This window comes from Monodelphis domestica, chromosome 2 (assembly GCF_027887165.1).
Source record: "Monodelphis domestica isolate mMonDom1 chromosome 2, mMonDom1.pri, whole genome shotgun sequence".
Taxonomy (NCBI): Eukaryota; Metazoa; Chordata; class Mammalia; order Didelphimorphia; family Didelphidae; genus Monodelphis; species Monodelphis domestica.
In genome coordinates, this window is record NC_077228.1 from 424,584,637 (window position 1) to 424,598,219 (window position 13,583).

General features: G+C 34.8%; 1 protein-coding gene across 1 annotated transcript in view; it reads right to left on the reverse strand.

The window, feature by feature from the left end:
• Window positions 1-935: 935 nt before the first annotated feature.
• SHPRH (SNF2 histone linker PHD RING helicase) overlaps window positions 936-13,583 on the reverse strand; it is a 122,740-nt gene continuing 110,092 nt past the window's right edge. Inside the window, exons 26-30 of the mRNA XM_001370655.4 lie at window positions 11,832-11,924; window positions 11,018-11,104; window positions 8,725-8,903; window positions 6,869-6,949; window positions 936-5,534 (exon numbers count right to left, since the gene is read on the reverse strand). Coding sequence (XP_001370692.2) covers window positions 5,438-5,534; window positions 6,869-6,949; window positions 8,725-8,903; window positions 11,018-11,104; window positions 11,832-11,924 — 537 coding nt within the window. The 3' untranslated portion in view covers window positions 936-5,437. The remainder of the gene's footprint in view (window positions 5,535-6,868; window positions 6,950-8,724; window positions 8,904-11,017; window positions 11,105-11,831; window positions 11,925-13,583) is intronic.

Consider the following 13,583-nt stretch of genomic DNA (forward strand, 5'->3'; position numbering starts at 1 on the left):
ACAGGATTCTGTGGAGGAAAATGACACTGTAATCGTATATCATGGTCATTTTTGTTGGGTAAAGGGACATGAAGCAAGAATTCCCTGAAACCTGGAATGCTGCTGAGTCCTGGGACCCCACCATTTCCAGGCTACGTGACCATTGGTGAATTATTTCTGCTCGTTTAGCCTCTATTTTCTCATCTATGAAGCAGTGATAATAATACATGTACTACTGCCTTCACATTGTTGTTGTCAGAATCAAAGAATGTGACATGCGTGAAAGCTGTAAAATATTGGTGTAAGTTCCTGCTGCTGTTATCCATGTTTCATTTAGAGGATTTTTACATAACTCAGTCTCAGTTTCCTGAAGGAGTCAAGAAAAGAGGGCATCATTTAAAAAATCAGACTAACAGGTCCCACTCACCTCCCTGCCCCCTTTAAAAACAGAAGATGAATATTTAATAGAGCTGGATATTTTAACACATTTTGTGAAATCTTACACAAGTTCTATGTGGATATTTTCTTTTTTTTTAATAGGCTAGTGCCTTTTTACTCAAACCAATGTATGGCATGTAGCAATTTCCTCCCAGCTAGGATAGAAAATATTTTGCCAACTCCATCTGCTTTGTTTTTGATGAGTGGGAGCAGATTGTACAGTTAAAAACTAAGTTAAGTTCTGAGAAATGTCTCTTTTTGTATAATGGAGGGTGAGGGGACTATTTCTATTTTAACATATTGCTTCAAATATCCTAAATACAGAACAAAAAGGTGACTTTATCGTTGCCCTTTATCCTCAAGCCTAAAGGGCACAAAACCAGCCACAAAGGAAACTGCTTAATCTCCTTACATAAAGGATGAACAGAAGTAAAATTACATATAACTTACAAATGTCACTGAATAAATTAAATTCATTATCAAAGCAAGTCATTAATAACCCACTGATAAGAAAGGAGTGCTATATAAAGAGATTTATTCACACCATATTTTATCATAACTAGTATTACAATACAAAGACCATAAGCATGAAGTTGAAAAGAGATATAAAATATGAACAGCAATTGGATTATTTGCAAGATTTTTATTTTGTTTTAAAGTAGAAAATGTCGGTCAGGCAGTTTTACTCAAATAATTGAACATGGTTGTTTTATTTTAATAGTTCAATAGATTAATCATGTTAAAAACATTTTGATAGATTAAAGCTAGATCAGACACTAAAACACACTTTTAAAAAACAGTCTCATTTGCATTTGCCAAGGAAGACATCTTTTCTATGCAAGTTAAGGGAAAAAATATTCAAAGTTATAAAACAGGTAATAGAGTTCTCTTCATCTATGGAATTTCTGAGGCAGGGTCTGAAAAAGAGTTAAATAGGAGGTAGGTAGGCTAAAATAAAGGAGAACAGATGCTACGAGTAGAGAAAGCAATAAAAAGGACACAAGGAAGGGATTTAAGAAGTCCAAATGAGGACTTAAGCAGAGGTGTTTAGAGGTCTTGGAAGGAGAAAATAAACAAAATCTCAGGTCTCTGAGCCCAAGTCCTATCTAATTTTGCTACTTATGGCCCTAGACAAGACACTGAACCTTTTTTTTTTCCTCATCAAAGATGTGGGGACCTCTACTGTCACTTCCAGCTCTAAATCTATCAACCTAATAGGGCTATATTGATTGGATGGTTGATACAACTGAAAAGAAACTAGATTATAAGAAAAACTGGATTTGGATCTTTGCAGTATAAGTAGAAAATAAAGGAAGACATTATGGATTGCAAAATAAACAGTAATCAAAACTGCCTGGCATGAGAATATGAGACCTGGAAAAACTCCTGTATCTCAGGAAAGTGTTCTTAGTCTAGATCCCTCCCCTCCTTTTAAGGCGCCATAGCTTGAGAATGATATGGACAACATAGGGAGGCTTCAGGAAAGAGAGATGATTAAGGGGTTTGAGAATATGATCTTTGAAAGAAGTGTCTACAGGAACTGCAGAAAGAAAAGGCAGAGGGGCAATTTAATGATGATCTTCATGAATACGAATGGCTACTATACAGAGGATGATAACCACCCTCAGAATTTCCATTGAACAAGGATAAACAAGTTTTAGTAATACAACATGAAAAATCTGGATTAAATATAAGAAATTCCTGACAGTGACTGCTGTTCAACACTAGGAGAGGTTGCCAAGGGAAGTTGTAGAATCTCTTCTTCCAAAGTTCTTTATTAACATAACAGAATAGTCTCAATTTTGTGAGGCACTATCAGAAGGAAGGAACAAAGATTTATAGGTCTAAGATTCTACTGCTATACTATTTTCTGAACATCTATTCATCTGTCCTTTAATTTGAAAATGGTTACAGACACCCATCCTGGGATATTTGAATCCCCTATTTTGATTATCACTATAAATGGAGTTGGGATTTCTGACCCTATTAGCAGGTCATAAAGAAATAACTTTTGTGAATTGTACATAGCCCTCTAATGATTGTTATGCTGGTAAACAGATGGGCTCAGAGACTCTTTGGGATCTAAGGTATAATATAAATATTAAGTGATAGCTGAGAATACTTTGAAGCTATAGCTTTAATAAAAACCCATGACCCTTGGTAAAATATCCTAGATTCTTTGCATTGTTTTGGTAAGGTTTCAGTTTTTAGGTCAGTAAACTTCAAGTTTTGATGTGGCTTGTTACTACATATCACTTGGCTAAATACCTTTTCTTTTATTTCTAGAAAGTTTTTTTTAATTGCATTTAAGTAAGCCTGTGGCTATTAAATACAGCTAGTGTCTCTTGCTTTCGAAAGCTTAGCATGTAAATTATTAAAGAAAAGGAACTTAATCATACTGAAGCCCATGGAGAGAAAAGTGAAAAGGAGATTTAACAAGCTGTTGTAATTTGTTCTCTTGTCCATGAAAACAGAGAAAAGGGGATCACTTGGCTTGACAGCACTGCGTCTTTGGAATACTAAATAAGGCATTACATATTTAATAAATAATGGGAGCTTTAAGCCTCAGTGATTTTATATATATGTATCTATATATATATTTGTGTATCTCTTGAATCTAAGTCACTGGTAGTAGGCCTTGGTCTGGCACTATTATCACAATGTGAAAGCAATGAAATGTTTTCACAAATGCTCTACAACTAAATATGTAGATTTTTCAGCTACACTGAGATGAAAAGCTGGAACTTTGAAAATTGCAGTAAGTATAAAAAAAGTAAATTAGTCCTACAGTAAGAAGAAATTTCTGAGTTAGGCAAAATATGCTTAGTATATATTTTTAAATCTTCTTCTGCTTCTAATTTGGCCTTTTTCATTCCAATAAGTTTGACAGTGCTACTGACACTGAAACAAATTTCACTTCTGTAAAAGATGAATGAAGTTGACTTAATTTTTCTTCACGAGTTCATTCTCTTAGTATGTATTTCTGACACAAGAGCTATGTGTATAAGCATGGTACTGTATGCCTCCAAAAGTGGGTGTGTTGGGGAAAACAGTTTACAGAGATAGTCTAGAAGTTTCAGAAGAGGGATGTTTGCCTAGAATAAGCAAAAATATGCTAAAAAAATTGATACAGTAAGGTAGGACTTTATTCTAAAATCTATGCTAAGGGAGAGAACCCATATTAGTACCTTTGGTTGGGGTATATAAGAGCTTTAGAAGATTGAATGCAAGTTCCATAACTCAGAATATTAAAAATTTCCCATCATTTCTATCCCTACCAAAATATCTTTGTCTCACCTTTGATTTGTTACATATATACGGAAGAGCAATTTGTTTTCTCTAAAATTCAAGCATACCAGATAGTATCTCTAAAAACTTAACTCTGGAGAGAATATTATATTGGAAGACTACAAAATGAAAACCCTAAGCATGCTTATAATTAAATTACACCCAATGGACTTCATGCCCTCTGTGGACATGGTCTGATCCCTGCTAAGAGAGTCCATGCATATTTTACTTCAACTGAAGAACAGGCACCAAGACTGCTTAAATGGATTTTCTTTAGTTGAGCCAAACAGGGTTGTTTTAACCCAGAATGACAGCAAACATCCAAGCCTCTGATCAAATATGCTACTCCAGCAGTGTCTCTAACTTTAGTTTTCTGGGGATTTAAAGGTAAAAAGAAATAAGATACCAGTCTAACCACTATAATGCCAGTGGATTATAAATAAGCCTGAGAGCTTGAATAAAACAATGAAAACTTAAATATTCTGATTGTGCCAAATGACTGGGAAGCAGACACTCAAATCCCTTGTCCAGGTAATTCTTCACAGAAGAAATATCATGTTTTCATTATTTGCTTACTTGCACATGATACTCTGTTGTTTCAAAAAAGACACTGGCCTAATTTTTTTTTCTTTTGGAGGGGGAAGGGTCTCATCTAGGTAAAACAGTAAACTATAATAGATTAAAATACATTCAGTGGATTAAAAAGCACAGTTACATCATGCAGAGGGGGCAAAGAAAACATAATACATTCATACAGTTAAAAAAAACTCCACTGATATATTATCAGGTTACAATCATATCAACTATAAAACATAAAAAAGTTATAATTAGTAATATTTACATAGCTACATCAACATTTAAAAAACTTAACATTAGGAAAAATCTGAATTAGAAAGAGTTTTGTAACATTTAAAGTAAACAATAAATATATTTTTAATGTTTCTGAGACTTAACAGAACTGCTCATGCTAATAAAAGTATAAAATGAAATAAAATTTAGTTAAATACTTTTTTATTTTATAATCAAAGTTAAATTCTTACAAGTCAGCATGAACAACATGGCTTATTTAAAGGGTTGTAAAAATGTGTAAAATACTTAGATTTCAGTGTGTTGATTTTTTAAGAGAAAGATGTATATAAAAGGAAAAACTCAACATGAGCAACTGATTGCAAAGGGTTCTGTTCACATGTAATTACTGTGCTATTTCTATGTAAGTTATGTTTTAAATCCACTTAAATGTTAGTAGTTAGGATAATTCACCACTTACTTAAAATACTACTAAGAGGAAACGGTGAGTTGCATAATAACGATATTAGAATCCCTTCCTGCCTTGAAAAACATTTCTGTTGATTCAACTCTAGGCCAATATAAACTAGAAAAATTAGTTTGCACACTTATTTTATGCCTTTCCTCTTATTCTAACTAATCATACTGAAAAGTATAGCATTATCCCTCCCCTTCAAAATTATATGCTGATATTCTTTGGGACCAAAATGAATTTTATGTATAGTACCAAAGGCCTTTATAGTTCTTTTGGAAACTATAAGTTGAAAGGGCTTCACTCACCACAAGAGAATGGTGAAAATACCCAAAAGAAGCTTCATCTATCATAAGAATAGAGTTGGGTGACATCTACTGGAATTTATGACTCGTGACTTCATTTGTACTAAATTCAAATTTTAAAGCCTGTGAATGCATGAGTTTTCTGAGTTGAATGTATGTTAAGTATGGTTCATTCAAGTTCTTCAGTTTCTTCAGTAAATAGGTCCGCAAGATCAGCCACTGTCAAGACTGAAGCCTCCGATTGCTTCATTGATGAGCTAGTATGGCTGCAGAAATTTGAGAGAGCAGAGTGAGATTGGCCAGAGTCAATTTTCCTGAGAAAGGAATTCTGTTTATGTAATAACTAGCACACAACGCAAAGAATTATTCTAAAACTTCTGCTATGTACCCATTCAAAGGAACTTGGGTGAGATAACTCCTATGCCCTTCAAAAGCAGTGCACACCATTCCGTTTATTACTTGTGTCTCTTATGGAAGTGTTCCATGAAGAGTTTAGAAACCATGGATAAAACATACAGCTCAGACCATACAATTGTCACCTTACTACCAAAAGTTAATCTGTCTCATAGAGAATTTTAGTAGTTTTCTATCCTGAGAACACTTAAATTAAAGATGGTTACAATGAGGAATCAACAAAAATATAAGTAAAAACTGGAGCCTAAAGCTACTTTTTATTTCACTGATGAGGTAGCTTCTTTTCTTCATTTTAGACTTCCAGTGGAAGAAACAATTTCTGGCTTCAAGTCACCATTCTGCTCAGCAGAGTAACTCTGCAAGAATGACCCCTTTTAAGGCAATAATATACTTCTTGGATTTCCTCCAATCAGAAGTATTTTACAGGGGGAAGTTGTGAGGTATTAGTTAATGCTTGTTAAAGACTATGAAGAGAAAAACACACTGTACAAGTGTTAAGAAGTTTTATGATTCCCAAACTGGATTTTTTGGTTGACTAAATCAAAGTTTTGCTACTATGGTATAGCAGCACCAAATCCTTCTGCCTTTGACATTCACAATAAAATTAATAGCTGAATATTAAGTTTGTGTGTTCCTTTTGTATTTGACTGTTAGGCATACAAAAAGGAGAAACAAGTGTTGATATTTATACATATTAGGTGAATCCTTTCAGATTTTGGGGAGGGGGAGCAGGAACATTTTTTGACTTACAAATTGGTAAAGGATTGCTTTATAATTTGACAATTTTAATCTATCTAGACATAAACACATACATATATTTCCAGCTTGTCATTTATGTTTGGGCTTAAATTTCACAATTAAAGTGTAACCAAGATGAAGGGTCAAATGTGTAACTAGTTTTATTCCTCCATTAAAAGAAAGTTTTAATAATTTAATACTACATTTAGGCTTTATTTTAAAAGGCATATATGCTTTTAGTTTGTGAATTAAATGTGAACAGATATTTGATGAGACACATAACTGACCTTCCAAGTTTAATGAAGATAAATTTTTTGGCAATTTATAAATGATTCTTCAAATAAAATCAGTCACATCCAATAGAGAAGTATTAAATTTGTGCTCCTTCACACATACTCTTATGTACGTTAGACAAAACTGCCTTTTTAACTTAATTGATAAATGTTACCTCCTCTCAGCAGTTTTCAACATTGCCTGCATTCTCTCTTCAATTGTTGCCTTAATTAGGAATCTGTGAACAATGGTAGGCCTGTAAGGTGAATAAAAAAGAAAATTTCATAGGGGTGGGAATCTAAGAACTGGTCCTTGTAGTGGTTTTATTCCTATGGAAATTCCCGGGAGAGGAAACTCCCTCTACCAATCAATGTAGGTCAATGCCTTTTCTCTAACTTAGAGCATTAGAATTACTTAGATGATATGTGCCTTGTACAGGGTCACACAGACAGCCTGTGTCAGAGGCAGATCTTGAACCCTGGATTTTCTGGCTAAAGTCCTGCTCTCCAAATACTGCAACATGAGCTTCACATTAAAATATAATAAATATACTAAGGAAAACAAATTAGTCATAAAAGAACTAATATTGCATATAATTCTTTAAACTCTCAAAGCAAAATACTAAAATAGTTAAAGAAATAACAAAATTTCAAGAAAGAAACTGATATTATCTATTTAGGAAATGAATGACTTACAACAGTCTGTTGTCATATTGATATCCAGAAAAAGAGTTCAAGTTAATATGAAAAGAGGATGGGAAAACACTTAGTGAATTTTTTTTACTGACACAGCACTGCTGGTAATTGCCCAAGCAAGTGATTTGTATAAAAAGATGGAGCAGAAGTCTAAGCAAAGCTTGGCATTCTTCATTTCAACACTAATTCTTTTTTACCAATTTCCCCATTTCTATTCATGCTACTGTGTTGTCAGGCTTCTGGGAGAAACTTTTTTGGGGGGGAAGAGATGAATCAAAATTACTGAATGAGGAACTATTCTGTTTTTAAGTTGTAAAACTTCCTTTTGTTAGTGATAATACAAGACTAGTGGAAAATCAACATGTATATATTTTACAATAATAAGTTTCCTCACTTGCAAAACATCAGAACTCAAAATCTAACTTTAGTTTTCATTTCTGAGATTGAACAATTTAGAGAACAAAGGACAACTGTCAGATCTGAATCTAGAAAACGAGTTTCATTCCCTGGACTGGCAGTTTAAACCCAGGTCCTCCTGACTCCAGATCTGGCAATCTATCTACAGTGCTACCTGGCTGCCCATGATCCCACACTAAATTAAAGTGCCAAATAAAGTGTCTATTGTAGATGCTGTTTTACAAGTATGTATTGTACTAGGCATCATCATCATCAATATGATATTTATATCCAGGTAGAACCCAAGACAAATCTTCTTGTTGGGAGATTCACTTTGAACATTGGTCTAAATCTAGCAGATCTCTGGGTCTGACCTAAATAGAGGCTTGCCTTTTTCTTAAGGCTAAAATTAAGAGAGAGGAAGAATTGTTTGTTTTCAGCTGAATTCAGTCTACTTTCTTTCATATGAAGTTTGAGCACCCAAAAAATTATCAACTTTCATCTAAATTATGGTGGCTATTTTTAAATTTCATTGCCTACCCAAGTCTTTCTGGCCTTTTCCCTGCCTACCAAACTCTTGGGAGGCCAAGGAATGAGAGTTTTAAAGTTTGGTTAGAAGCATATCAATCAAGGGACATCTCTGCTTTGTCCTGATTACAGTTAGGGAAAGGCCTACTAGAAGATCCCTATAGTCTTTTTGGCATTCTAACTAAAGGGGCCTCAAGGTAAATTACCTTAACTGTTTCTCAAAGCACAGATTTCTTCACCAATATTACCAGCAAGTGGTAATCTAGCCTCTCTGCAAACAGCTCCAGTGAGGAGGAAGTTATTACTGAAGAAGAAAATCCATTTTCATGTTGAAACAGTCCTAAATATTAGGGAGGTATTTATTTAGTTTTCTAAATATTTGAAATAAGAGTGCTTTTATTTTCAATCTTACTTTGTTTGTCCAATTCGGTGTACTCTTCCAATAGCCTGAAGCTCATGTGCAGGATTCAATATAGGCTCTACTAAGAGAACATGAGTGGCTTCAATGATATTTAAACCATTGGATCCTGTGTGCAGGGGCAGCAGCAAAATATTGATCTTGGGATCATATTTAAATGCTGAGAGGTTCTCCTGAAAGAAAAAAAATAGACTTAAGAATTTCAATGTCATCATAGAAAATTGAGATGCCTATTCTCTAATTAGCAGGATGTTTTGTGGCACCCAGATAATGAACTTCTATAAAATATAATATTTAAATTGCAACATTTTCAAAAAGTCAAAACCTAAACTAATTCAATGTCATAGAAAAGTGTTGTATGAATTATGTGGGCCACAAGAAGCATAATGTGTGTATATGTATATTTCATAAAGGGCTTTCTACATTACATTTTAAAAATTAAATTAAAAAAAAGATTAAGTAACCATTGCTTAGAGAGTAGTCTGCTAGATTTTAGGGTGAGATGCAAACTTAGGTTAAGATATAGCATATGTCCTCTCAGAGTTTAATATCTAGTAGAGGAATAAGAACTATCCAAAGATAACTACAGTAACATCACATTATATGATAAAAGTATCAGGGAGATGCAAGTCAAAATAGTAGGTAGGCTCTAGGAAGAAAGGTTTGCCACTGATGATAGATAGGGGAAAGTTTAATGTGGGACATCTCCTCTGTAGTACTTTCTGCCTAAAGGGCCATCAGACTTTGGGGAGCCAGAAGAGTTAGGCAAGGGAGATAAAGAAGGTTCTTGAGAAGTGAAAAAAATGATTGATTAGTGAAAAGATATTAAAGAAGGCAAATCTCAGAGAGGTAGGAATGGGGAATAGAGATGGTTGAGAGTGGAAGCTGTTGCAGCAATCCAGCAAGACAGCAATTAGTGTCTATGGTTAGGTGGTAGAAGTGGTCATAGTGGAAGGAGATACATTGTAGAGATATTCCGCAGGACATGGTAACTGATGTGATGTGTGTAAGAGAAGTCAAAGATAGCATCGGTTTTATACACAGAATAAAGAATAAATTCTATGGGCAAAAATAAAGGAATTAGAAAAGGTTCCATTCCAAAAATCAGCTAGCTCAGTTTTGGACAGAGATTTGAGATCTTGATTCAGCAAGAGATGCCCCAGAGGCAGCTGGAGATGTAGCAAATGAGCATGGGAGTTAATGAAACACTGGGTCTCTAGACATTCCTCTTATCCCAAGCTCCCTCACCCTGTTCTTTTTAGTGCTGTTCTATGTGCTGTAGTCTGTCAATGAGAATGCAAACTCCTTGATGGCAGGGACTGTTTTCTGTTGTTTGTACAGGTGTCCCCATGGCTTGGCAGAGTGCCTGGCATACACTAGGTGTTTAATGATTGCTTGTTTACTGAATGACAGGTACAAAGTCCTCCACAATCTGACTGTATTCTAGATTTAATATTCTTTCTACATTCCAGCCAAACTGTTTAACTAGATAGCTGCCCTCTAAATCTGCTGAATTGAAAGATGAGAGGGCTACTGCAGACAGATAACCTAATTGTCCTGATTCCAATTTCCTCATTTCTAAAATATGGATGTCAAAAACTAGATCAATCATTCTCAGCCTTTAAAATATACAAGGAACTCTTTTTACAGGCAAAAAAAAATTATGACCCTACAATAAAGAAACTGTATAATGACAAAAAGCTTCTATGGATTTGATAACACTTTTAAATGAATTTGCATCTCTTAATCATATATAAATGCATTTGAAAACCCATTATTCATGTTACATATTTTGCTGGAGTGAAGTAAAGATCAACATGAAAATGCCTGGTGAACATATAGGTTCAGGGATTTCTAGGCAAACCATGGGTCAGTGGTCCCCAGACTGGGAATCACTGGACTTGATCTCTTTCATCTGGAATCTCATGAACCTATAATTTAAGATCTAACATGTCAAATCAGAAGGTCTTTGTAAAGAGAGGGGCAGATACAAGATGACTGTATTCTAGATTTAATATTCTCTCTACATTACAGCCAAACTGTTTAACCCTATAACTTTTTATACTATCTTATCCTATTAGATGATTGTAGTTGTGAGTGAAGACTGATAGGACTCAGTAATCTATACACTTTAGCAATTAAAAAATCTGTGCTAGGCAATCTACCTGATGGGTGCTTAGTAACTGAATTTCTTTTTACTAAGTAAATTTGTTAACAGTAGTTTCAATTTGTAAATAGAGTGCCCTTTCAATAAATTATTTGTACACACAAAGTTTTATTGGCATACCTGAAATCTGTTAATTCCATTGATTTGTGCAAATACCATGTTGTTATCATACAGAGCTTTTGAAATAATGTCTAGCACATCTTGCCACTGGAACACACAAATTAAAACAAAACAAAAAAAACAATCAAGCACAGTTCTCAAAGAATTTGGAAATAAGTTGAGAGCTTCTTATATTAAAGGATTCCTAAAAATTGTCATATACATATATTACCTGATTATAGCTGGGGAAAAAAATAGAAAGCAGAGGCTTTTAAAGCACACCAGAGAGTAGTACTGTTTAACTTACTAGCTATAATTGTCTTTGAGAATTAAGAATTAAGAGATTGAAATGAAATGACTTGCTTCAGAAACAGAATAAAAATCAGCATCCTTATTCAGTACCTCATTTACCATATCAGCTTCTGCTACCTCCTTCCACATCTAACACGTACACAAACAAAACAAAATGAAAGCCATCAATCTAGTATATTATATGAAAGAGAATGGTATAGGCAATGTATTAAGTTAAAGGTTCCAATTTGTACAATATTAATATTTTTGAGGTACATTTCTAGGAATGGACTAAATGGCCCCTTAAATACTGTCCAAATCTGAAATTCTGTGAATGGCCCTCTGAAGGGACATCAGATTATTATAGCTGTCATACTGTTGTATAGCATTTGATTGACCTAAACCCTTAAAAAAAAATCATCACAGTCATTAACATCTAGCTAGAGGGTCTGTCAGATGCAAGTAGATTAGAGAGCATTCTCGACATTTTATAACAAAGATAAAACATCCAAATCAATATTGAAAAAGGAAATACTGATTATACCGTTGAGAAGACGAGTGATTTAGCGCCTGGGTTTTTAAACTGGATTCTCTTTAGAGTTCGGACCACAGCTTCTACTTTTGTAGAATGGCTACCCTTTGAATATAAATGAGAAAGTGTATCAAAAACAAACCAATAAAAAAGAGAGAAAGGATAGTCAACATGCAGTACAATATTTACTATCAAAATATGCAATAGCTAGAGCATATTCAATCTAGTCCAACTCAATTAAAGATAGTCATTAAGCAAATGTTGTGAATAAGGAATACTGTATTAAGGGTTAGAGTTACAGAGTCAGATAGGGCGTTAGTACTATTCTCAAGTGCCTTACAATCTAATAATAGGAAGGGAAAAATGGACATAAAAGGAATATGAGGCAAGTGCAAAGAAAGGAAGCAAGAGACCTAGTCAAAGAACTTTAAGAAATATGAACAAATGATCATTCTAACATGGGAAGTGGAAAATTGAAAGAGTATTAAGAAAGATTTCTTGGAAGAAGAGGTGGCAGGAACAAAGGCAGAGATGGGACAGATCAAGAAGGGGTGATAAAAGTCTAGAGGAATGTCTAGATAAACATTCATGACATAGTGGAGCTAATGCTGGACTAGGAATTGGGCAAACCTGGGTTTGAGTTCTCTTAGTCACCTACCAGATGTCTGACCATAGCAAGCCAAGTAATCACTCTTGGCCTAAGTTGTATTTGTAAAATGAAGGGGTTGAACTAAAGGACCTTTGAGGTCCTTTACAGTTTTTCTCTCCTTAAGAGTTTTCTGTCAGTTTTATCAATTCTGAATGTGGAGCTTTTCTTTTTTTCCTACTGGGGTCTCTGTTTAATATTCTTAAACATATTAACCTGAATTCCTCAACAGAGACATGAAGATTAAAAAAAAAAACACACCCCCCATAGCTGACATGCAATTAATTCCACTGGGTTTTACATGTATCATTGATCAAGACCTATTTCCCTGTTATTGATAATTGCACAACGGTGATGGTTTAGAGTCTACAACCCCAATCATATCCCCATCAACTCATGTGATCAAACAGGTATTTTTCTTCTGTTTCTACTCCCACAGTTCTGTCTCTGGATGTGGATAGCGTTTTTTCTCATAAGTCCCTCAGAACTGTCCTGGATTAGGGGCAGCTGGGTAGCTCAGTGGACTGAGAGCCAGGCCTAGAGATGGGAGGTCCTGGGTTCAAATCTGGCCTCAGACACTTCCCAGCTGTGTGACCCTGGGCAAGTCACTTAACCCCCATTGCCTAGCCCTTACCACTCTTCTGCCTTGGAACCAATATACAGTATTGATTCCAAGATGGAAGGTAAGGGTTTAAAATTTAAAAAAAAAAAAAAAAGAATTGTCCTGGATCATTGCACTGCTGCTAGTAGAGAAGTCCATTACCTTCGATTGTACCACAGTGTATCAGTCTCTGTGTACAATGTTCTCTTGGTTCTGCTCCTTTCACTCTGTATCAATTCCTGGAGGTTATTCCAGTTCACATGGAATTCCTTCAGTTCATTATTCCTTTGAGCACAATAGTATTCCATCACCAACACTCATTATTTCTTCTTTGGCACTTTTTGGCCTAACTTTTCAATCTAACTGTTAAACAGCAGCTAAAATCTTAAACCACAGATTGAGTCATTCCATTTTCCTGATTAAGAATCTTTAGGGGCACCCTGATGCATCTGGGATATATTACAAACTCTTCAGGTGCTGGACACTTTGGCTTTAGCCTAGCTTTGCAGACCCTGGA